This window comes from Spermophilus citellus, assembly GCF_964194105.1.
Source record: "Spermophilus citellus genome assembly, chromosome: 11".
In the NCBI taxonomy this organism is placed as follows: domain Eukaryota; kingdom Metazoa; phylum Chordata; class Mammalia; order Rodentia; family Sciuridae; genus Spermophilus; species Spermophilus citellus.
The window spans coordinates 27,720,191-27,746,494 of record NC_138192.1 but is presented as its reverse complement, the minus strand read 5'-3'; the positions used below and the strand labels follow the sequence as shown (position 1 = coordinate 27,746,494).

At 41.1% G+C, this 26,304-nt stretch overlaps 2 protein-coding genes across 8 annotated transcripts in view; one reads left to right on the top strand and one right to left on the bottom strand.

Annotated features, from left to right (window-relative positions):
• PTPN4 (protein tyrosine phosphatase non-receptor type 4) overlaps positions 1-573 on the bottom strand; it is a 180,516-nt gene extending 179,943 nt beyond the window's left edge. For all 7 annotated transcript variants that reach the window (XM_081260413.1, XM_081260419.1, XM_081260408.1 and 4 more), the window contains exon 1: positions 7-573. The gene's annotated coding sequence lies outside the window, so the exon portion shown is untranslated. The remainder of the gene's footprint in view (positions 1-6) is intronic.
• LOC308630415 (uncharacterized protein) lies at positions 441-26,264 on the top strand (the record flags this gene model as incomplete). The annotated part of the gene is made up of 2 exons (XM_081260426.1): positions 441-724; positions 26,085-26,264. The coding sequence occupies 2 exons, from the start codon at positions 441-443 to the stop codon at positions 26,158-26,160; spliced, it is 360 nt and encodes a 119-aa protein (XP_081116552.1). The 3' UTR covers positions 26,161-26,264.
• Positions 26,265-26,304: the final 40 nt, after the last annotated feature.

Here is a 26,304-nt window from a genome sequence, read left to right as displayed (position 1 = left end):
TCTTACCTTCGTATCACAGCCGCGTCCTCTCGGCTTTAGAAAAAAAAAAACCTCGAGGCCCGGACGCACCCGGGAGAAGCGCGTCTGCCGCGCCGCGCCGCTCCGGGGGCTCCCTCAGCGCTCCCCTAGCAGCAGCCGCCGCAGCGGCCGTGCCACGGCCGGGAGCCGCCAGCACCACCTCATGCTGCGGGGCTGCCGCGGGCCAGTGTCGCCCGGGAAGTGGCAGGGAGGCGGGCAGCCGGCGCCCTCTCCCACCTCCCTGCGGGGATGAGATAATCCACACCCCCCAAAAAGCGACGTGGAGGAGGGGATCTGGGACTGGGGGGCCTGGCCCCAGATCTCTGACCCTCCGGCTAAAGCCAAATCTCTTCCCCCCCCCAGCTCAGGCCCAGTTTCAGCCCCTGGGGACCCAGGAGTCCTGAGAGAACAATGTGGGGGGGATGAGGAGCGGAAAAGCGCGCAGCACGCCTGGAGCGGGCGGGCAATCCTGGGCAGGGTTTGTGTGTGAGAGTGCAAGAGGCGCTCAGTCACCCCCCTCCTTCTCCGCCTCCTCTTCTTCCTCCTCCTCCTCCTCCTCCTCCTCCGTCTCCGTCTCCTCCTCCTCCCTCAAGCACAACCGGTCTCCTAGGCCGCAGCATAGCAACCGAACATGGCGGCTGCGCAAGCGCGACCAGTCAGCTGCCAGGAGCAGCGGCAAAGGCAACAGGAGGCGGTCTCGCGAGAGGTGAGGCCACGCCCCTTCCCTGCTAGCGCAGGGAATAGAGATTACGCCAGCCCCAGAGTAGAGGGACACGCAGGTGTGAGAAGGGCGGGTCTTGGGAAGGTGGGGTGGGCGGTCTAGGAGGAGAGGCGGGACGCCGTGGCCCCACCCCTTCTCCGCGCTGTGATTGGCTGCTCGAACTGCAATACCCGCCCCCACCCCGCCGCCGCTGTACCTAAGGATCCTAGGGACCCATGGGAGGGGCCAGAGACTAAAGTGTTAAAGGGGAGAAGCAGATCTTTTGGTACCAGGGCATCCCAATATCAATACTAATAGTAGATCGAGGATTTGTGGTGCAGTTTTGAATACTCTCCTAAATATAGGCTCCAAAACAAAGCCCAAACAAACAAGGTTAATTTATAAAACGTTAGGTGCCCTCTATGTACCAAGAACACGGTGTTTTTTCGAATTAATTCATTCTAATAAATGCGCATTTAATATTATCACGTCAGGAATTTTCATATTTTATTGAGATACAAACCTATTAGTGATAGGACAGATGCCTTATGGGCTGGGTGATCTTAGTTTAAATGAAAGATACAGGGACCTGACCGTCACACTTCCCTTTTGCCTCATATTTGCCGGTACCCTCTCCAATTGCCAGGCGTCTTCTTCCTTCTCCTTGCTCATAGCTTCCACCCTACTAGAGCCGGCCTTTATAAAAATCTTCCTTCAAAAATTACTTTCCCTTCAAGTCAACACAATGGCTATTTACCAGTCAGGGAAATGTGTACCAATCTATGAAAGACTGCAATTTCTACTGACTCTCTTCCTCTCACCCCGCCCCTAGTTTTGCCATTTGAAAAAGAAAACGCGTCAGTTCGTATTTTTTTCCGGCTTTACCTCCGTCTACTTAAGTTTTCTTTCCAGATTTCTTGTCTAGCCAGTGCTCATTCATCTTTCCCTAAATATGCATTCTTGCCTCTAAGTCTCCAGTTTCGATGCCTTTGTTCATGCTGTTGACTCTATAAAATGCTCTCCATCCCAAATCCACCCATCAATATCCATTTATCCTCCAACAAAAGATCAGAAAGGAATACCACCAACAGTAAAAAGTAATTTCTTCCTCTTTTGACACAGAGAGCTCTAAGTTTATATCTTCCTTTGATTCTTATCATACTATACATTTTATTGTACAGTACTTAACTCTGTGCAGGTCATACCACGACTCCATGGTCTGATCACTACTTCCACTGGAGGGAAAGGACCTCTCGGTCATCTTTATATCCTTTATAATGTTTGATTACACTGCCTGGTTTTAAAAAAAAAAAAAGTGTTGTTGATAGAATGAAATGTTTGAATCTCTCACGGTAGGATTTCAGGAAGATGTTTAAAATGGAGCACACTCTTCCTCGCCTTCTAAATCTGGTAGTTTGGATATTATCAGTGATATTAATCAGGTCTAAATTGCCCTTATTGATGCCCTATAGAGCTTCATTACTAGTCCCAACTAACCTTTCCATCTTCAGACCCTCCCCCTGCAGCTCATTCCTTCTACCCTCATCTGTAAACCACAGCATCTATATTTACATAAAACATAAATCTGATGTGTAGCATAAATATATCTGGAGTCTCAGCATTGATGAGGGCTTGGAGAAAGACATCCTTTGTTTTGGGAAACTCCTCAGGATGAGCCCTTTAGATAAACAAACATAAGCCTCATATTCATCTATTGTTCTTTAAGAAAAGTATGAAGCCACTTTCTTAAAAACTGATATATAATTCACATACTATAAAATTTACCCTTTAAAGGGCAATTCAATGCTTTTTAGAACCTTCACAAAATTGTGCAACTGTCACCACTAATTCCACCTAAAATAAACTATCATAAACTATCACTACTAATTCTACCCTCCAAAAGAAATCTTATATCTGTTAGCAGTCACTCTCCATTTCCTCCTCAAGTCCCTAACAACCACTAAGCTATATTCTGTCTCTAGGATTTGCTTACTCTGGATAATTCATATAAATTAAATAAGTTCCTGAATGGAACATCCTTAGTGAAAGTCACCAGGATGGGCCATTGGAGTCACTAATACTTACTGTTATTCTTAGAAAATTCTAAGTTCACTTAAATCTACCTCAGCACCACATGAAAACAAACAAATAAAATAAAGGTATTGTTTCCAACTACAAAAAAAAAAGAGAGAGAGAGAGTGAAAGAGAGAGAACTTTAGAATATATCCATCTCCATACTGGCTTATTGTAGACTGAACTGGGAAATAATAAGTTAGACTTCAATGTGCATATCCATAACCTGAGTATCGCATTAAAATGCAGGTCTAATCCACTAGGTCTAAGGTAGGGCCTGATACTCTGCATTTCTAAGAAGCTCATTGGTCTTTGGACCACCTTAGAGTAGCAAAAGCGTAGACCACTGTTCATTAAACAGAAGTCAAAGAAAATCAATTTGCAAATTCTCTATAAATGTAAAGTTTTGCTCTTATTTAAATTGTTCTTTTTAAAATTATTATATTTTAATGCCTGTTCTGAATCATTTGAATCATTTTGTATGTGGTAACAACTATAACCATAGCAGTGAGTTCAATATTCTCAGCCCAAGAGAATTAAATTTCAATAAAACAGCATCATCTACCATACTTCTTTAGCTTTATAGATGTAGAAAGATATGACAATAAGGAATTTATACCTGATGTACACCTAAGAAACATAGTTAAGATAATTTAATAGTTGGGGATTAGCTTATTTTTTTTTTAAGCGGCCTCAAACATTACTGGATATTAGCAGACACAGCTATTGACTGATCTTTTTTTTTTTTTTTTCCTGTGTCTTCAACATGCCCTTGGCTGTGCTTTGGAGTGTGAGTGCAAAGGCTGTGTCCATAGTTGGAGGCTGTTGACAGGCAAGGACCAGCCTTCTCTCCTAACCCTGGATAGCCAGGGCCAGGAGGGAATTGGCATTTATTCTGGCCTGTGCAGCCTAACCCAGCCGCCTGGGCCTTGGCAATGACCCTGGGCAGCCTTACTGGAAGATAAGCTTTGCCTGGGCACTGTGGCTGACTCACAGGCCACCCTACCATCAGTAGCTTGAGTAAAGAAATTTGAGTAACTTTGGAATCACTGGGGATATATAAGGGAAGAGAACCCCAAAGGAAAGTTGGACTCCACATGCTAGATAGAGCCTGGAGTGATATGAATTTTAACTTTAAAAAAGCACGTGACTTAAAATGACTTGATTTTGTTACCTAAGCTGGTGAGGTGGAACTTTCAAAGTACAAGAGCTTTCAGACAAGTTTGAGTCCTAAGCTTGTCTCTGACATGACACCCCAGTTAGATATCTGTCTGCCTTGGCTAGACAATTAGGGGACAATTTCATCTTTTTATCTGTAATCTTCATGCCTCCGTTAAAGCAAAGAAAAACAAAACAAGAAAATTTAAAGAATTTAAATCTTTAAAGAAATGTAATACATTTTTCCAATAAGTTTAGAATACTGTGGCTTAGACTTCCTTTAAGCACAAAACAACTTTAAATGTACTTAAAAAAAAAACCCTATTTTTAAAAATCAAATAGATATACCTCTGAGGCAGTGGCCCAGTGTGTCACTCTGTCTGCATGGCTTTCTCTCTCTTCACTTGCTAGAAATTCTTTCTTTTTCTTGTTGGCTGAAGAGCAGAGCAGATGACCCAACTTAGCAATCCTGAGACAGAAAACTATACACAAAATGTAAAAGTTTTAAAACTAGAGATTTCCTTCTACTTCCAATCCACTCCCCAAAGGTAAGCACTAGTAATCATCCATGGGACACTTCTAGAATTTCCTCTGCATGTATAAGCTAAAATAGTATATCTCTTTCTCCTGAACACAGCAGGTTATGCTATACCTACTATATTTCACTAACCAATATATCTGGGGATCATTCCTCAACAGAACATACAGATACTTGTCTCTTTCTAAGGGCTCTCCCATGATGTAATCAGCCTTCTCTAACTAATGGGCATTTGGGTCATTTCTAGTTCTGTGCTACTACAAATAATGCTTTAAAGAATGTTTGGGTTTTTTGTTTTGTTTTGTTACAAAACTTTATACCTATATTGAAGTATTTTCTTTAAGGTCAATTCCTGGGAATGAATTTGTGGGGCCAAAACGTTTGTGCATTCTTACTTTAAATAAAGGTTGCCAATTTAACTAAGTGTGAGAGTTACCATTACTCACATCTTCTCTGCCATTTCTTGATTTTGCATTTTTCTCAATTAAAGTCATTCATATTTCCTGAAATTTATCCATCTGGAAATAATTCCTGTATACCAGGACAGAGATCGACCTTCATGTTTTTTTTTAAACGGGTTAGGCAGTTGTCCTAATATCACCTTTTTGAATTATTCATTACATACATACACACAACTATTTGCTAAATTGCTTTTATTAGATGCAAAATCCTCAACACATTGCCAGGCAGCATCAGGAGAGGGGTAGGTTGGAAATCGAACCCAGGGCATCATATATGCTGAGTATGCACTCTATCACCGAGTTACTCTCTCAGCCCGCTGAGGGTTTTTTTTTTTTTTTTTTGACCAGTGATTGAACTCGGGGGCACTCAACCATTGAGCCACATCCCAATACATTTGTATTTTATTTAGAGACATTAAATAAATAAAATATACTTGTATTTTATTTAGAGTCAGGATCTCACTGAGTTGCTTAGTGCCTCACTTTTACTGAGGCTGGCTTTGAACTCAGGATACTCCTGCCTCAGCCTCCAAAGTGGCTGGGATTACAGGTGTGAGCCAACGTGCCCAGCTTCTGACATTTTTAATTTGAGAATGTTTTACTTTATTCTAATAAGTTATCTTCTCCATCTCTGTATTAGTTTCCCATTACTGCTATAACAAATTACCACAACTCCAGTGGCTTAAAACAATACAAATTTATTATCTTACAATCTGGACATCAGAAAAACAAAAATGAGTCAATAGGTTGTATTCCTTAGAAACTTTTAGAGGAGAATCTCTCCTTGACTTTTTTTTTATACCTTTATTTTTGTTTAATTTAGTTGTATATGGACTCAATGCCTTTATTTGTTTTGTTTTGTTTTTTAATGTGATGCTAGGATCGAACCCAGTACCTCACACTTGCAAGGCAAGTGCTCTCCCCCCTGAGCTACAACTCTAGCCCCTATATACCTTTATTTTATTTATTTATCTTATGTGGTGCTGAGGAATGAACTCAGTTCCTCACATGTGCAAGGCAAATGCTCTACCACTGAGCTACAACACCAGACCTTCCCTTGACTTTTTATTTTCCTTTTTGGGGTACTGGGGACTGAATTCAGGGGCACTCTAACACTGAGCCACATCCCCTTTGATTTTGAGACAGAATCTCACTGAGTTAATGAGTGCTGGCCTTGATCTTGAATCCTCCTGCCTCTGCCTCCCAAGTTGCTGGGATTACAGGCCTGTACCACTGCATCCAACTTTCCTCTTCTGGCTTTTGTAGAGCTTCTAAAGGCCTCCTACATCCCTTGGCTCATGCTCCTTCTCCCACCTTCAAACCCTGCAGGATAGCATCTCCATGTTTCTGTCTCACCTACTCTGACCCCTCTTGCCTCCATTTTGTAAGGATCCTTGTGATTGCATTGGGTCCACCCAAGTAGCCCAGGATAATATCCTCATCTCAAAACCTCTAACTTAACCATATCTGCAAAGATTTTGCCATGTAAGGACACATATTTACAGGTTCTGAGGATTAAGGCATTTTCGGAGGCTATGTTTTCTTTGTGCCATAATCTCTAATACCAACTATTTTTAGCTATTAGAGTTTATAAGTTTAAATATCTGAAAGAGTTAATGAATTCTTTTCCCAAAATGAACATATTTTTAATTATATGAATTTAAAAATTGGAACCCCAGATTGTGGGTGAAATATTGGCATAATGTCTATATAATATCTGCAAAAAACCAAAAGGATATATGTGAATATAATGTGTGTGTATAAGCTTATTCTTAGGACATTAACATGCATAATATAAGCCATTTAACCTATATCTAAGTTTTTTAATTTAAATATTAATGCAAATCAGTCCTCATAATTTTTATTCATTAAAAAATATATGTATTGCTCACTTGCTATCTGCTAAGCAATGGGAATACAGGAAGAGGTAGCCCTTGCCCTTAAGGTAAGAATTTTTCATTCTTGAAGTTATGATTTATTAGAGGTTTGTGAGATCAATTTGATGAATCATGACTAGCATTTTGAAAACAGAGGAATAACTAGAATCGAAAATCTTAGAGTGTGTCATACAACAGGAATATAAGCATAAATGTGGTCATGTGTTTTTGTGGGGTGGGGGTTGAGATATAAGATGTCTTTCTTTCTTTGGGTGTGGTGGCTAAAAAAGTTTGAGAGCTTCTGGTCTGAAGGGAGCATTAGTAAATAAACAAACAATTCAAATTGGAGAAGTGCTTTCATAGATGAAACTATAAACTTTATGAGGACAGAATCATGGACAGAATCACTAGCCATTATCTTGTCACCACTTAATTGAATATCTGAGATAAGATCAGCCCTCAGTTATTATTCCCAAATAAATGAATGAATGGGGTGAGCCTAGGGAAAGCTGTACAAGGAGATCAAATGACCAACAAACAAGTTCTATACATTTTTGTTGTTATTGTCCCGCAACCCCCTCCTCTTTTGGCAATGCTTGGAGATGGAGCCCAGGGCTTTGCACAAGCTAGGCAAGTGCTCTGCCACTAACTCATATCCTAACACAGTGTGCCTTTGTTTTGAAGAGTTTCCATTGGGAGTGGGACACAGTTTGGAAAGGGAGATGGTATATAGAATTGAAGGCTGGGCAGACCCTGAAAGAGGGAACCCTGAGGGATCTTGAGTGACATCTAGTGGATTCTTTAACCAACTTGGGGACACCGACCTGAGAAATCTTCCTATTAGGTGCAATCTTGATTGCTTTAAAAAAGAGAGGGACAGCTGGGCATGGTGGCGCACACTTGGACTTGTAAGGCTGAGACAGCAGGATCACAAGTTCAAAACCAGCCTCAGTACTTTGGCAAGACCCTCAGCAACTTACTAAGAACCTTGTCTCAAAATAAAAAATAAAGCGCCAGGACTGCGGTTGTGGCTTAGCAGTAAAGCACTTGCCTAGCATGTATGAGGCACTGGGTTGGATCCTCAGCACCACATAAAAATAACTAAATAAAGGCGTTCTCCATCTACAACTAAATATGTATGTGTGTATGTGTGTGTGTGTGTGTTATAATCACACCTCCCCCCACAAAAAAAAGGAGAGAGAGAGTGAGAGAGAACATCCCTGTATAGCATATAAATGTTACTTTATTTGTAGGTGAAAACTGTGGGTTTGTTGGTTTGTGTTCTTTATATGTTGGCTTTGTTCACAGAAGCATTATCATCAGATTGGAAAATCTTGATTAATCTCCACGGCTTTGTACCATGTTACGTAGAACCTGATACAGCATTATCAGCTGTGTAAGTACTAGCTGTTGGCTGACTGACTTGTTATAATCATTACAATCATCCATTCAACCTGTGGTCATTGATTGTATACTGTCCACATTAAAGATCCTCATTCCTTAAAAAAAAAAAAAAAAAAAGGATTCCCATCCCTGACTGTCAGTTAGAAACACTAAGTAGATTTTTTGTAAATACAGATGTAGCCGGGCACAGAAGCACACACCTATAATCTCAGGGACTTCAGAGGCTGAGGCAAGAGGATCACAAGTTTGAGTCAGTCTCAGCAATTTAGTGAGATCCTAAGGAACTTAGCAAAACCCTGTCTCAAAATTAAAAAATTAAAGGGCTGGGAATGTAGCTCAGTGCTAAAACATTCCTGGGTTCAATCCCCAGTACCTAAATAAATAAATAAATATAGATGCTTTAACCCCACCATGCTCACACCCACATTTTCATTTAATTGATCAGGGTGGAACTGAAACGTTTCTCTAGATAAGGATATAGATTTTTTTTAAATCATATCCCAAGGGGATTCTACTGTGCAGCAGGTTGAGGGACATAGTTCCCATTTGGACAGGCACTGAACATCACAGAGCCTCAGTGTGACCCAGGGATCCCTGCCCTTTCCTCAGTTCTTGTCAGATTATCTGGGGTGAATGATCAATCTAGAATGTCCCAACATCTTTATAAAATATAAATAAAAATAAATTACTATGAAATGAAATAGAATGAAAAAGGCATATAATAAAAGACATAATAAAATACAAGTCCAAACTTTGTTGTTAGATTTGATGGAAATTAATTACCCTGACAAATTCTCACTGCTTACTCTCAATTTCTGTATTTATCTCATTATGGATTGGAGACAAACGATTTACAGTGAAGTATTTGTAGTCACATGGCTATAGTTATATTATATATATATAGTTATATTATATATATTATATAGTCACAAGTTATATTCTAGATGGTCAAGGAGAAGACAGAGGAGATGCAAAACACAAATGATAATACTAGCAGGACACACATTTAAGGAGCAGGCTTGCTGCCCTCTCAGTGACTGCCTGCCAGATAACAGAGTCCTGTGGAGCTACCAGAGGTTGGTCAGTCTTTGAACTCATCAAACGCACACATTGATCAGGCTCTTGGGATGCTCATATGCTAAAATTTAAAAGAAACTGGTTATAAAGCAAATTCATTCTTTTTAAAAGGAAATATGCCTTTCCAGGGACCAGACACTGTCTTTGCTATAACAATAGCCTTTTTCTAGTACCAAAGTCCCAGGCATAAGAAAGTCATTTAGGGAACCCAGAATGGAAATCTTCCCTGCCCCACATGGAGCAGTTCTTTTCAGTGATGACAACCCTCATGAGTACCCAATGCACGTGGCTCTCCTCTGGACAGGGCTTAAAAGCACAAATTTTGACAACCTGTCACACTTCTAGGACTTTTCCTCTGTCCATCACTACCTCAAGCAGGCAGGTTCAATGTACCGGTTTGAGTTGCAACTTTCTCTGGTTTTAAACCACTTCGGAGGCTATCCCAAGTCACCTTGATTACAGTTGAGTGACCCCCAGGTTTTATTGGCAAGGTATTGTCAACTAGGCACAGCGCAGGTTCTGTTCACAGATGAGTCATAAGCTGATCCGTTCTTACCTTTTTATATGCAGCCTTGTCCTTCTGTCTTTGCAGTCTTGCTCTTCTTGCCATGCCTCCCATTCTCTGCCAAGATTTCAGCTCTGACAGTGGTTCTTCCCGGAAGCCTGAAGAATCTCCCATTCCCCAGGGAATCAGTTCTCCCTAGCAAAGTGCATAGCCCTTTTTAGAACAGTGATCCTTCCTTTTGTTTGCTCTTGGGTCCCCAGAAGCCTCACACAGTAGAGATTCCCCAAAAATGTTTGGTGAAATAAACTCTGATTTTCTAGTTCTATTTTTTTAATTGCCGATGGACCTTTATTTTATTTATTTACATGCAGTGCTGGGGATCCAACCCAGTGCCTCCCACATGCTAGGGAAGCACTCTACCACCAAGCCACTACCCTAGCTCCTAGTTCCATTCTTCTTATTATTTTTTTAGTTGTAGATGGACACAATATACTTATTTTATCTTTTTTTTTTTTTTAATTTGGTGCTGAGGATTGAACCCAGTGCCTCAGGCATGCAGGCAAGAGCCCTACAACTGAGACACAACCCCAGCCCCCTAGTTCTATTCTTAAGAATGATGTTATGGGGAGGGGTAGTAGGAGATATGAGTAACTTCTGATCTTATGAAAGTTTGATGGTGGTGAGGAGGTGTAACCATTTGTTATAATCCATTACAAGATTTGCTAATGGGATATTGGAGGGTTGTTCCTTGAAAGTTAAGCTGAAGAGTATGAGCATTAACTGGTAGGGGATGAATGTGTGTAAGAAGGGCGGTATAGTCAAGAAATTAGTTATACAAGAAAAGTTAATTTCATGGCATTGAGGAAAGAGAGATTAGACTTGGGCTGAGACTGAACCTGGTAGACCAGTTAAAATAGCAACAGTGAGGCTGGGGTTGTGGCTCAGTGGTGGAGTGCTTGCCCAGCATGTGTGAAGCACTGGGGTCCATCCTCAGCAACACATAAAAATAAATTAATAAAATGGAGGTATTGTGTCCATCTACAACTAAAAAAATGTTTGTTTGTTTTTTTTAAAAGAACAGCATCACCCCATGAGCAGCATCCAACTCATCAACATGTTACAATCAACACTAAATCTTGCCCTCCCTTCCCCCATTCAATTCTGAAAACCCACACCTTTCCCAGAATAATCACTGCATAGAAACATTGGTGCCAAGGGGAATCTGCCCTATGGCTGAGATGCAGGAAAAGGAAATTCAGAAGTCAGTTGTAATCATCTATATGTGAAATTGTAGAAACTTGATGTGTTGTCATTACATATTTAACCAGTTTAAATAATGGTTCCAATTTTATGTTTGAACTTCTCCTGGAGGTAAAGCTAAACTTCTAACAGATAATTAAAAAAAAAAAAAGAGGTTATCTCAAAAGCTTATTACTCTCAGTGACTCAGGAGGTGAAGCAGGAGGACCACAAGTTTGAGGTCAACCTCAGCAAGTTGGTGAAACCCTGCCTCAAAATTAAAAATAAAAAGGACTATAGTTCAGTGGTAAAGCATCCTTGGGTTCAATCCTTAGTACCAAAAAAAAAAAAAAAGAAAAGAAAAGAAAAAAGCAAAAGGACATAAAAGTTGTAAATTTGTTACTAGTCACCTGGCTAAAGTTAATTTTAATTCCTAGTAAGTGTGCCTAGCACCCCTTCCCCGCCACACACAACACACACTTATTATGTTATAGAGACCTTTTACTGAATGTTTGATAAATTAACACATTGTTCTACTGTGGCCTAGTGATATTCATTGGAAAGCTACCTATATACTATCTAAACTATCTTATAGGCATTCTGTAAGTGATATGAAAATTTTTTTCTTCAAACACCCAGGAATACATTAAGATGAATATTAAGGTTGTGCTTCACTCTAAGTTGAACTTACTCAGAATTTTTTAAAACTCTGCCCATCATGAGTGAGACAAATAATGTTTTTTTGGCCAAAATCAATCAAGGGCTTATAATTGCCAATTCAGGTTTTACATTTCTAGTTCCTTGTGGTTCTTTAGAATTTTCTAATACCAATACTTGCTCTAAGGATTAACAAAGTTACACAATTTAGAACACCACTTCCTCTCTGGGCATCAGATTTCAAAGAAAGAGACAGAGAGAGGGAGAGGGGAGGGCAGGGCAACACTTAAACCTAAGGCATAAATTTTTTGTGCATTATCCCTTCTTGTTAATGACAGTGTGACTAATGAACCAGCCTGAACAGGTCTGTGTACCTGCCTGCAATACAGACCCAGGTGTCCCCTGGCACGCACATCAAGAAACTATAGTAAATAGAAAATCACATGTAAAGATAATTTTCAATTAGAGAAAATTGAAAGTACAGATGAGTCATAGCGATTTAATCCAATAGGAGTTTGTGGGCTGTCAAAACTGAATTCAGAATTAAGTGATGGAATATGGAAATGGGCAAAAGAAATCCAGAGTACATGACAAATCAGTATCGCTTTTCTTTATTGCTCCTGTGTCTATTTTGTTGTCTTCAGATCCTTGTCAATCCTGGGAAGGCATCAGTGCTAACTGCCTAGGTCCAATGTGGGAAATAGGATGCAAAGACGGTTTTTTAGTCGTTCCCAGTGATCCGTTTCTTGAAATTAAGGAAAGCTTATTCTTAAAGCCAGGTTGGGGGTGGATAGAATACGTGCACTCACAGACTAGAAAAAACTTACAGAATCAATAGTTTCCAAGTTTCTAACAGAGTCAGGTTAAGTATGTTTAAATCATAGCAATTATATGGGCTTACTGAAACCCACATGTATCTGTGGACAAAGGCACACTTAAATTAAGAGTACTGGGTTGAGTCGCCAAGAATCCCCAACTCCAGGAATTACAGGTCTTAGAAGGACAATTCCAATGCCCAACAACAGGGAATATAGTTATGGTTCAGCCATGCACACAGAGTGTTAGTCAAGCATCAAAAATTGTGTTTATAAATAAGTTTTGCTGACATAGAAAAATGTTTATTATGTAATATTAGTTGAAAAGAGTGAGATGTAAAATTGGTGTATGTATATAGTATGACCTCTGCTAAAAAATGACAGGCAGAGGCTTATAATTGCCACGAACGGGTGGACCACAGGAGATTTTAGAGCAGTAAATATACTATATGATACAAGGATGGCAGTTCTATCCCTTGTACATTTGTCAATGGAATATACAACTCCAAGAGTGAGGCTGAATATAAGCTTGGACTTAATGTATCAGTATCAGCTCATCAATTATTATTTTTTTTAAATTTTTTAATCTTTATTTTTTAGTTTTCGGCGGGCACAACATCTTTGTTTGTATGTGGTGCTGAGGATCGAACCCGGGCCGCACGCATGCCAGGCGAGCGCGCTACCACTTGAGCCACATCCCCAGCCCCAGCTCATCAATTATAACAAAAGTACTACACTAATACTTGATGTTAATAACTGGAAACTGTTGATGAGAGGCGGGGATAAAGGGAATATGGGAATTCTTGGTACTTTCTGCTCAAATTTTCTGCAAATCTTAAACTGCTCTAAAAAATAAAGCCTACTAATTTTTTTTAGATGTATAGAAAAAGTACTGGAGGGAAATACAAAATTTAAGCCAGATAGTGTCATAACATAAGATGATGATGGACTCTGAGTCCTTGAGATCAAGTTCTACCTCTTCTGCCCATTGCTTAGCAAGTTTCTTGAATTCTCTGTTTCAGTTTCCCCATCAATTAACTTGGGAATTATAATAATGCTTATCTCATAAGGTTTTTTTGTGAGAATTAAATAGTTAACATATAGTGTGCTTAAAACAATGACTAGGACATGATATTTTTTCTGGAGGGGTAGAATGTGGTGATTTCAATTTACTTTTCTGAATTTTATTAATATTTCTCCAATAAATGCACATTATTTTGATAATTATATACATGTGCCTATATTATAAATTATATCTGGAAATATGAGTATATGATTTATATTTGTTATAAATTACATAAAGATTACATGTGACATTAAAAACAATAAAGGATTATTACAGGATACCTGTGGGTCAGGAATCTGGGAACGGCTCTTTTAGGCTTAAGGTTGCAGTTAAGATGTTAGTCGGGTCCAGGTCCGGGTCCGGGTCCCGGCACGGTGTTACATGCCTGTAATCCCAGTGTCTCAGGAGGCTGAGGCAGGAAGAATGCAAGTTTAAGGCCATCCAGGGTAACTTAGTGAGACCCTATTTCAAAGTAAAAAATATAAAGGATGGGGCATGTAGTTCAGTGATAGAGTGCCTCTGGGTTCAATCCCTTGTCCTGGGGGGGGGGAAAAATCTCTACAAAATGTTAGCCAGGGCTGTGGTCACCAGCAATGGAAGCCTGGAACAGGGCTGTAGGATCCATTTCCAAGATGGCCACCTGGCTGGCTGGTTGGTTAGCACTGTAGGCAGAACTCCATTCCTTATCCCTTGAAACTCCATTGTGTCCTTGTAACTTGAAGACTGGCTTCCCCCAGAGGGAGTCATAAGACAGGGCAAGGTGAGATCTTCTTCTATGTTTTTTTTTTTTTTTAATGATCTAGCCTTGGAAATTACTCACCTTTTCTCCATAATGCCCTATTCATCACACATGCCAGCCCTATTCGTGGTAGGAAGTTACTACCCAAGGATATAAATACCAGGGCCATTTTAGAAGTCGACCATGACATCTATGCCTACGTGTATATCCATATCTATTTATGTGTCTGTATATGTATGTGTCGGTGTCTGCATTTTTCACCCAGCTGAAGCATGACCCTAGTATACCTGCAGGCACATTCTTGTCTTGTTTATTCTATTGAAGCAATACTTCTTTTTGGCTGCCTGGCACTTGGTTTTAGCAACCTCTTTATTTTTCTTCTGTCCTTTCTTTGCTTCTCTCTCTTCCTTTTCCCTTCCTTTATTCAAGAGCTACTAATTGTATTCCCAGTAGTGCCAGTGGATTACCTCTGCTCACCCTTCTGACCTGTACTCCTGTCCTTCTCCTTACCCCTCTTCAGTGTCCCCTGCACCAGACCTTGGGCACTTGGTTAGTTCAGCTTTCACAAGGATGTCTCAAGTGTCCATTTCTGGGCCTGCCTGTTCTCAGTTGCCCCATTCCCTCAGCTCCTTTCCCTATATCCTCCTTCTCCCTGCAGCCAAATCTCAGCCCCCATCTGTGTAGGCCTGTGGAGTGCTGGGAAAGCCTGGGCTAGCTGCAGAGTCCTTGTCATGCTAATGCAGCAGTCTTCCTGCCCCAGTTAACTGGCAGCTGAGACTGAGCGTGGTGCTCAGCATTAAAGCTGGGAAATCGCAGGAAAACCACGCAGGACAGCTCAAGAAGGACCAATTAGCTTCCTGAAATCCAGCATGGACTGAAGAGCTTAATAATTTCTTCTGGGGTCTATTTTTTTTCATAAGTATAGACTTCTGAAGTTTAATAAAAACAGCTTGGATAGCTTACCATAGTCATTAACAACAGACCACTAAGAAATATAGGATCTGTAGAGTGCTTAGGGGCCAACTAAGAGGACCGGTTGAGACAAACTGACCAGCCTCAGACCCTTCTAATCCCAGGAGGGGGGCTTCTAAGAGACCTCATGCATAGTTAGAAAAGAAGCAAAAAATGAACACAAGAATCCAAGAGAAGGCTGGAGAGCTAGCTATTGCAGAGCATATATACTACCCTGGGTGCTACAAAGAAAAGAAAATCCAAAAGAGATTAAGATAATACCATTTTGCATTTGGCAAAACCCCTAAAATACAGTGGCTTACACAGGAGAAGTTAAATCCCTCTTCTGTGAAAAACTGAGGGAGGCAGGCAGTCCTGAGTGGCCCTGCTCTGTGAACTTCTCAGGGACCCGGCTCTTTCTAGCTCTCTGCTCTGCCATCCCCTGGGTGTGACTCATCCTGGTCTAGATTAGTGACAAGGGCTGCAACACATTCAGATGCCAGGCAGCCACAGGGGAAAGACACAAAGAAAGGCAGGAGCTTACTGCTTGGTGGAAGTTGCCTGAATCGTTAAGTATCACTACATCACAGCTGGAGCTCGGTTGCTGCGCACACCTGGATGCAAGGGATCCTGGGAAGTGTGGTCTTTATTCCAGGGCTGCCATGTTGCCTGTCTAAATGTGGGGGCTTCTCCACTCCTAATTCTGAGGGTTAAGGAGACTCTGGGAACTGGGCAACTGTCACAATGAAGAATGACTGGTTGCTCATAATCCTGACCCCAGAACCCTGCATCACTAGCACATTTCCCTTGTACTCTTAGTATTTCCACTGTGTGTTACAATTAACCAAAAAAAATTTTCATATACATGATCTAATGTATTGCATTTTATTTATGTTCATATATTAAAATATATTACATACGAGACAGATTTCTCCATCAATGACTATGCTCAAATTTGGGCCCTCTCCATCTGCCAGGATGTGCATTTTGTGGGTTCTCTATTAGGTATACATTGAAGAACTGCCACTAACATTGAGAAGATATCTGCAATCTCCAGAGAAAGGGCTCTACAATCTGTCTCTGGTGTTCAAAGTGTCTTTTTTTTTTTTTTTTTTTGGTCCAGGGGATTGAATCCAGGGGTACTTAACCACTGAGCCACATCCCCAGCCCTTTTTTGTATTTTATTTAAAGACAAGGTCTCACTGAGTTATTTAGGGCCTCCATAAGTTGCTGAGGCTGGCTTTGAACTTGTGCTCTTCCTGTCTCAGCCTCCCCAACTGCTGGGATTACTGGTGTATACCATGGCATCTGGCTCAAAGAGAGATTCTTAAATTGTCAAATGACATCTTCTATACCCTTGCTTACCTCTTCCAACCCTTTTAGTCTCCATCATATTTCTCTCTCTCTCTCTCTCTCTCTCTCTCTCTCTCTCTCTCTCTCTCTCTCTCTCGTGTGTGTGTGTGTGTGTGTGTGTGTGTGTGTGTGTGTGTTGCTGGGTATTGAACCTGGGGCCTTAAACATGTGAATCAGGTGCTCTACCACTGAGGTTTATCCCTAGCCCCCTCCATCAAATGTCCTGGCTGCTAAGAGCTCTAGACCACTTGCTCTGGTTTTGACCTTAGTTTTCACTTCTTCTTGGATCACTTATTTTGCCAGGCAACTTATAACACATGTGCCCTGCCCCATCTTCACTTTTATTCAAAGCCTCCTTTTCCATCTGTACAAATTGGACTGTCATCCTCAGTATGGGCAGTGTCTTAGTCCACTTTCCATTGCTGTAACAGAGCACCCAAGGCTGGGTAATTTATAAAGAAAAGAGATTTACTTTAGCTTATTGTTCTGGAGGGCTTCTATTGAGAGCCTTCTGCTGCTTCAACTCATGGTGGAAAGCAGAAAGGAAAGTGGAGAGTGTGTGGAAGAGGTAAAACACAAGGATTGCCTTGCTTTAAAGCAGCACTCTTGCAGCAACTAATCTAGTCCTGTGAGAGCAAGAACTCCCTTAGGAAAGACATTGATCCCTCTTGATGATCTAATCGCCTCTTAAAGGCTCTACCTCCCCAAACTTCCACTATGGTGATCAAATTCCAACATGAGATTTGAAGGGGACAAATCATAGCAGGCAAGATCTTCATAACAGCAGTAGTTATTGAGGGTTTGTCCCGTGCCAGGCACTACCCTCTGTGCTTCAAAAGTCTCAACCTTTTTGCTTCTCTCAACCACATAGTAATAAGCACAACTTTACATACAATGCCAGGTTCTGGTCCTGTGTTAAAACTGCTGGTTCTGTTGAGGGAAGCTGGACTTTGGGGTACAGCAAACTTAGGGAAATTACAGAACCTCTAAAATAGGGATTATTGACATCCACAAAGTGTGGGGAACAATTGAAAGAATAATAATACAAAGCACTTAGCCTAGTACCTGTAATGTAGTATTATCAGTTATGGGTAATGTTTCCTCAAATGGATAAAAGATAATTCATATCTGATGGGAGAATAGATTATTTTAAAGTTCAATTCAATTCTCAACTAACAAGAGAAGAGGCACCCTTCTAAGTACTCTTCCTTCAAATACCAGTTTTACTTGCTTCTACCATTTGGGTCTTTTCCTTAATTTTTTTTTTTTAGTGCTTTAAAAGAATGCTGATTTAAGAACGTCAAGTAAATCAATAAATTTTCCAGGTCTGTTTTGAGCTTGCAATCTTTGGAATTATCATATCACAATCTCTCCATATGTGAATGTTTTATATGCTTAGATAATAAGGAAAGGAAGGACAGATTTTATAGAATCAGATACTATCTTAGTGGGAAAAGACTAGGAGAAACATCAACCAAAAGAAAAGAGGATTGGAACCACAGCTTACTTGGTTTATAGGGAAGAAGGACCATGTGTCACTATAAAGCGTGAAAATCTGTTTTCGTTGTTACAAGCATACCAGAATCTACGCATTCAAATAAGTATAGTCACTAGACACAGTGACCCATTCTGTAATCCCAATGGCTTGGGAGGCTGAGGCAGGAGGATCACAAGTTTAAAGCCAGCCTTAACAACTAAGCAAGGCCTTAAGAAACTTAGGAAGACAGTATCTCCAAATAAAATACAAAAAAGGGCTGGAGATGTGGCTCAGGGGTTAAGCACCCGTGGGTTCAATCCCTGGTACAAAATTGAAAGAATAAAAATTGTACAAAAACAAAAAAACAGATTAGTACAGTCCTCCAACTTAGTCATTTTGGGAAGCTTTTATATATTTCCAACAACTTGACCATTTCTCAAATACTACCAACCCCATCTTATTTCTCAAATACTACAATTTAGGTCCCTTTATGGGAGGGTGCTGGTATCTGTACCTTGTATGTATTCTGCCACAGCAACCCCTATTCTGAACCTATCGTGGTTGACATAGGAGGCAAACTGGGACCTCTAACCCTGCTGGTATTTGGATTAGCTGAGGGCCTTCTCTGTGCCAGGCACCGCGCCAGGATTTGGGTTTGCAGATATGTATATCACATCGTCTCCACCCTAAAGAACTTTGCAGAACACAGAAAGGGTGATCTAAAAGGCTGTGCCTCTGTTTGCCTTGTCCTTACAAGGGTGAATTTCCCAAATATTCATGGAATTGAGACCAAGTAGTGAAAGACCTGTTTGAGTTGACATAAATCACACACTCCAGTTCCTATGATACACCTTTAAAGTCATCCTTGAGTGCCTCTGATTATTGACAGGTTGGCTAAAATCCAGCCCAAGGAGAACTAGGTAAATACCAAGTGTGAAGCACTTTGCTCCAGCTAAAAAATCAAGTTTACCCAAATGGGTAGCCACAAGGGCTCCTGTTTTGAAGTTTGTACCCAATGAAGGTGATGTGACATGGAATTTTGAAAAGAGCAAAAATGTTGGTCTTTTTGAAGCAATTTCCAAACTCCTTAATTTGCAGAATGACAGATTCAACTTTGATCTGAATTATTTTGGTATCAATGTCATCAAAGAAATTAGTTCCTGAATCAGTTCAATGGAAGCACCTTCTAAGTATTTAAATGTGTGTGTGTGTGTGTGTGTGTGTGTGTGTGTGTGTGGTGGAGGGCATCCTCCTATTGATTTTTATACTAACATTCTAGAAATTCTTAGATTCTGTGTGTCCCCACCAAATAATTTGCAAAAAATTTGTTTGGAATTCCAAATGTATTTTCTTGTGCATCTGACTAAAATAAATGCATTCATTTAAATGATGATCAGTCACAAAGAATTGAAATCACTTAGTGATTAAGAATACAGTTTCTGAGCTGGGTGTAGTGGCGCACACCTGTAATCCCAGCAACTCAGGAGGCTGAGGCAGGAAGATCCCAAGTTCAAGGTCAGCATTAGCAATATAGAGAGGCCCTAAGAAACTTAGTGGAAACCTTGTCTCAAAATAAAAAATAAAAAATAAAAAGGGCTGGAGATGTGGCGTGGTGGTAAAGCATCCCTGGGTTAAATATCTAGGTCCCTCTGCCCCCAAAAGAATATAGTTTATGGTGTTACCCAGCCAGGATTCAAATCTCCCTGGCATGCTTCATGCAGTGACAGGGCAAAGGACACCCCAACCCAGTCAGTGTGATCTTGGACAAACTTTTCAAATCCTCTGTGCTTGTTTCTCCACCTATAAAATGGGAATAATAGTACCTACCTCATGGGATTATTATAAGATAAAAGAAACTAAAAACCATAAAACACAAAGCTGAGCTTGGTGGCACATTTCTGTAATCCCAGTGGCTTGGAAGACTGAGGCAGGAGGATTGCAAGTTCAAAGCCAGCCTCAGCAAAAGCAAGGTGCTAAGCAACTCAGTGAGACCCTGTCTCTAAATAAAATACAAAATAGGGCTGGGGAGGTGGCTCAGTGGTTGAGTGCCCCTGAGTTCAGTCCCTGGTACCTTAAAAAAAAAAAAAAAAACCAAAAAACCTAGAGCCGTCCTGGCAGAGTAAGATGTACTCTGTAAGTAGCAGCTGTCATTGATTAGAAACTTACGGGCCACATTTGTTCTATACATCATTGAATTTATGTCTTCCCAACTCCCCATTGAGAAAGTATTGGGACCCCTATTTTGCATATAAGGAAACTTGAATTTAAAGGTTACAACAATTCAACTCAGCCCCACAGTGTTGGAGGAGACTTAGCTGATTGTTTCATATCGTTAACATTGACCTCCCCAAATGGAGCTTCAAAAACAAACAGTGGGGGCTGGGGTTGAAGCTCAGTGGTAGAGCACTTGCCTCACATGCATTAGGCACTGGGTTTGATCCTCAACACCACATAAAAATAAATAAAGATAGTGGGTCCATCTACAACTAAAAAAATATTTTTAAAAAACCCCTAAAACAAACAAACAACAACAACATCAAAAGAGTGTTACACAGATGCAAACAATTTGGTTATTGAGGGTAACAGTGCCATATCCTGTCATGCTCTTGCCAGCCAGAATGGGACAAGCCTCAGTTAAGAAGGGAAAGGACAGGAATGAGACTGGAGAGAGGGGCCACCTTTGCATTAGTATATCATGAACTTTGGGAGGGCTTAAGGTGGAGCAATGATCATCTGTGTATTTTTTAAAGATACTATGATGAAGGAGAACACATATTGGGGGGGTAGGGTAAATGTAAAGTAGGGAGACCAATTTCAGTCTCTTGGAATAATGCCGAGGGTTATGATGTGTTTGAGTCTGTGTGGGAATTGTGGACATAAAGGACAACAGAGATACTAAGTAGGGTAGAAACAATGACTTGATCCATTTACTGCATGATAGAACCCAGGTTTCTGGCTTGGCCAAGTGGCTGGGTGGGTTGGTGGGTAGTCCTATCAGAAAGATCAGGAAGCATAAGATAATGGGAGTATATTTTAAAGAGAGGAGGATGAGTTCAGTTTAGAAGGAATTGAACTTGAGGTGCCTGGGAGATTCTAGGTAGAATCATCCAAAACTAAGTTAAACATACAGGCCTGCTGCTGAGGTCTCTGGCCTGTACTGAAGTTAGAAATTTGAGATGCTAGTGCAGGGCATAAGGGCAGTGTGTGGAGAGAGAAGAAAGGAAGTGAGTAGTCCCTTCATATCTATGGCTTCACCTGCAGTTTCACTTTTTATGGTTTCAGCCACCTATCATGGTCTAAAAATAGTAAAATTCCAGAAATAAACAATTCAGAAGTTTTAAATTTCATGCCATTCTGAGTAGTATAATGAATTATCAGGCTATCTCGCTCCATCCCTCCTGAGATGTGAATCCTTTTTTGCCCAGAATATCCACACTGTATATGCTACCTGTCCATTAGTTACTCAGTAGTTATATCAGTTATCAGATCAGTTCTGGTGTCCAGGTAAGCATTGCTTTACTTACTAATGACCCCCAAGTGAGAACAGTGATGCGACAGTTTAGATATACCAAAGAGGAGTCATACAGTGTTTCTTTTAGGTGAAAAGGTCAATGTACAATAAGATAGAGACCATATTCACATGATTTTTTATTATATTGGTATAATTATTCTACTTTATTCTTTTTCATTATTATTGTTAACCTCTTACTATGCCTAATTAAGTTAAACTTTATCATAGCTATGTACATATGGGAAAAGACGTTATATACAAGATAACAGTACTATCTGCAGTTTCAGGCATCCACAGAAAGTCTTGGCCCATATCCCCTGTAGATAAGAGGGGGCTACTGTAAAGGCAAGAACCCTGGGGAATTAACCCCAACATATGGGAATAGTGCCTGAAGTAGACCAATTGGAGACTGAGTAGCCAGAGATCCCAGAAGAACACAAGGGGAAAGCAGGTGCTAGGAACCAAGGAAGGGGAGCCATGGTTTGGAGGCCACATTGTGTTCCATGGAGCTAAGTAAACTGTAGGTGGAAAAGTGTGCAAGGGATTGGGGACCTTGATACCCATATTCAGAGTCTTTGCCAGACAGGGAGACAGTGGGTCAAAGTCAGACATCAGAAAATTGAGGAGAGATGGGAAGTGGAGACCAAGAGGGAAGGCAGGACACAAGGGGCTTAGCCGATCAATAGAGTGAGGGAGACAGAAGGGGGACAGGATTGAAGAGAAACTTCAGTTAGAACATATTCTCATGCCTATGTCAGGGGATTCAAGTCTCTATCAGGGTCAAATGCATATTTACATATTTAAACATATATATACATTTATTTATTTTTAAAAAAACATAGTTAATAAACACTGAACCCAACGTTGCCATTTGGTTAAATGAATAGTCCATGTTTTGCTCCCCTGACATTTCAGAGCATTCTGAAGGACTGCAGTAGCTCCAGTGATGGCCAGCTCAACAGCCATTGTCCCCTTCTTCTTGCTAACAGAATTCAATGTTGTAGGCAATTTGCTTAGCACCACAGTTTAAACTGCAGTCCTTCTCAGACAATCAACACAACACTGGTTCACTCTGCCAGCAACTGGTTTAGGGTACATATAGCCCAGTTCTAGCTCAGGGGATGTTGGAGAAAATTTGCCAAAAGCTTCCAGGAAAAGTTATTCCCTCACTCTTGCTTACCCCTCAAAAGAGAAGAAACTGCGTCCAATGGTAGCACAAGCCCATAATACCAGAGACTTAGAAGGCTGAGGCAGGAGGATTGAAAGTTGAGGATAGCCTTAGCAACTTAGGGGGAATCTGTCTTAAAAAACAAAACAAAACAAAACAACAACAACAACAAAAAAAACAGGCTGGGGATGTAGTTTGGCAGTAAAGCACTTACTTAGCTGTGGGTTTGACTAACTAAGGGGTTAGTGCCAAAACAAAGAAAGGACAAATAGAAGAAGAAAATGAGGAGAAAGTGCCTTTCCCACTCTTTCCATTCAGTTGAGGACCTAAGTCTGATGTTTTCACCCGTGATTTCTTTGATATATTCTTAGGAAAATCAGATTTTGAGTTATGCCAAGAACAAGATTTTTTAGGTGTTTCTGCTTTGCAAATATCCTAAGCAGATTTCTATTTAGCTTCTTAGCGAACTTGAGCAAGTTTAATTGTCTGAGCCTGTTTTCTAACTCGAGAGGCAAGAATGGGCCTGCTGTGAGAACTAAGACAGAATGTGCAGTGTGCCTGGCATATCAATGGTCATCCTTGGCTCCCATTTACATGGGGGTTGTTTACACACACCTTATCCCCCAACTCAAACGCCCTCATTAGGAGAGACTAAGATGGCCAGGGCCAGAGGTTCATTAGAGAGCCAGCCAGTCCCCTCTTCAGGGATCCTAAGAATCCCGGCTCTACTCTTCACAGCCCAGGCCAACTTTGGCTCTCATGATCCCTGGTCACCTCCTTCCAGTTTGGCCACAGCCCATGACTTGGGCACTTGCCCTTGCAGCCTACCTGACTATGTTCCCCTTGTTGGGCCCATGGACAGCATACTCAGGCCTTGAGCCCTTTCCTTGCACCAGAGCCTGTGGCTGCCCAATTCCTCCAGCCCTTTGCCAGCCTGTTCCCAGCTTCAGGCCTCATCACTACCCTGGCAGTAGAATTGTCTTGGGCCTCGCCCTTAGCCTGTGCTGTAGCAGGTAACAGGGAGCTAGTCCAACTCACTGACCAATAAGCTCTGGACTAAACCTGTGGCCTGAAGGTGACATCAACTAATCAATCCATACCCTTCGCTCCTTTAATATCTGTTGAGGGAGGAGGATGGGATCTCTGTATGTTTGTTTATCTATCTTTGAGATTTAGCTTAGAAAGAATAGGGAGGATGTGTATTGAGGCTAAGACAATAGTGCAAATCCCCGATTCACATTTTATTTCGGTGCAGAATTATTTCATTTGAGCAAGATATTGAGTGTGTTAAGATTTAACAATAGTCCCTAGTGTTTATTGATTGCTTAATTCTCTACTAAGCCCTTTCCGGTGTATATCTTGATTGTTACCATGTGAGAGAGGTTCCATTATTCTCTCCTCTTTAAAGAGAAGAAGCCTGAAATACAGAGTCTTAAGTAACTTATCCAGAGTCACAACTGCCCACTTGGTCTAGAATCAAGCTAGATTGCTTGATTCTGAAGCAGAGCCTCCCTGTGAGTCAATCTCCTTATCTGTGAAATAGAAACAACTTCACCGAACTGATAAAGAATCAACACTTGTGCAAGGCCCCTGTCACATGTTCAGCAATGCTAGTTCCTTCCTGCTGTTATCTCAGTCATTCCCCCACCCCACCCCCGCCTTTTTTTGTGGTTCTAGGGATTGAACCCAGGGCCTTGCACATGCTAGGCAACCACTCTACCACTGAGCTACATCCCCAGCCCCTTTTATTTTGTTTTGAGATAGGGTCTTGCAAAGTTGCTATGGCTGGCCTAGAACTTTCCATCCTTCTGCCTCAGCCTCCTGAGTAGCTGGGATTACAGACATGTAGCATTGTACCTATCTGGGAAGTAGGGGGGATTTAGATACTAATCTTGTGTGTCATTACTCAGAGTTAACTCCAGTGTATAATTTAGAACCACGCATAAGAATTACTTTTTTGAGAACGACTCAAAATTACTAAAATGCAACTTCTTTCCTTCCAAGATGTGAGAGCAAAGTGCTTCCAGGCCCACCCACACGATGGTTTTCTCCACCCTCTCTTAAAACCATTTTAGTTTGTTTCTTCCCCTCTCTTTCCTCATTCATATCTTTCCTGGCACAGTTGAGAATAGCATTGTTGGAGTAGGTTTTTTTTTTTTTTCCCCTTTCTCTTTTGGTCTGTGGGTTTATTTCATTCCAGATGCTTCTCCTGAACCTGCCTTTTGAAAGAAACCCAGAATTATTTTTAAACATAACTTAGAGACTTCCAAATAAAACAAATATCTTATTTGCCTGTGGGTTGCAAGCCCTTGTTTGGTGGCAGGGAGACCAGAGGACACGGAGCCCATGTGGCTGGTTCTGGAGACATGTGGGTCCTGTGGGCCTGGCCTGCCTTCCTCTTCTCTCTTCTCACAATTAAACACTTTTTTTTTTTTCCTTTTAAGGGTGCTGGTGATTGAACCCAGGGCATCACACATGCTAGGCAAACTGTATCACTAAGTTACCCTCCCCTACCCCACGTCCCTCTTCTTCACTTTTTGAGTACCTACTGGCTATTCCTAGGGTGCGCACCCCAGTGACACACTGCTTAGGTGTTCTGCTAAATTTCACTGGCATCCCCCACCCCACCCCCCACCCGCCAGGAACCTTCCTCCCAGCTCACATGTTATCAGGGAAGAGTTATTCATCAGTCAGTGGCCCTTAACTCTGTTTGCACATTAGAATTGTCTGAAGAACTTATTAAATTATATTACAGATTTCCAAGTTCCACTCACCCCAAGTCTGGGAGGTAATGCCCAGAAAACTACACTTTTTTTAAAAAAATTTTTTCTTTCTTGGGGCTGGGATTGTGGCTCAGCGGTAGAGCACTCGCGTAGCACGGGTGGGACCCGGGTTCGATCTTCAGCACCACATAAAAATAAAGGCATTGTGTTGTGTCCATCTACACCTAAAAATATATATATATATATATATATATATATTATTTATTTCTCTTTTTAATTATAAAGATAACATATGCTCATTTTGGGTTATTATTATTAATATAAACATTACAAAGATGTTTTAAGTGAAAAGCAAGAAATCCCCCCATCTTTCCCTCCTTGATACTCCAATCCTGGTCCCAAGAGCAAACATTGTTAAGAGTTTCATGTGTGTCTCTTTTCACATGAGTTGCCTCCAGTGAAATACATAGACAGAGAGTTATCTGTGTATTTTGCTAGATTTTCTATGTGCATGTGATCAAATTCTTGCATGGGGAGTGGTGATTTGAATCATGGTCTTTCTGACTCTCTTGTAGTTGTGTTTGCATTGGGAACTTCCTGTGTGAAGGTGAAGGTCGAGATGGTCTAGATGCTATGGTGGCCCTGGCCTGAGGAAACTCTGCACAAAGGGTCAGAGTTACATCAGTTGGGACCTTGAGCTCAGGCACCAGCTCCCAGGGATAGAAAATTCTGAGCATAACAAGATAACCCTAATGTCTCACCAGTCCTGCGTCCTTCAGATTGTCTGCTTTCCTG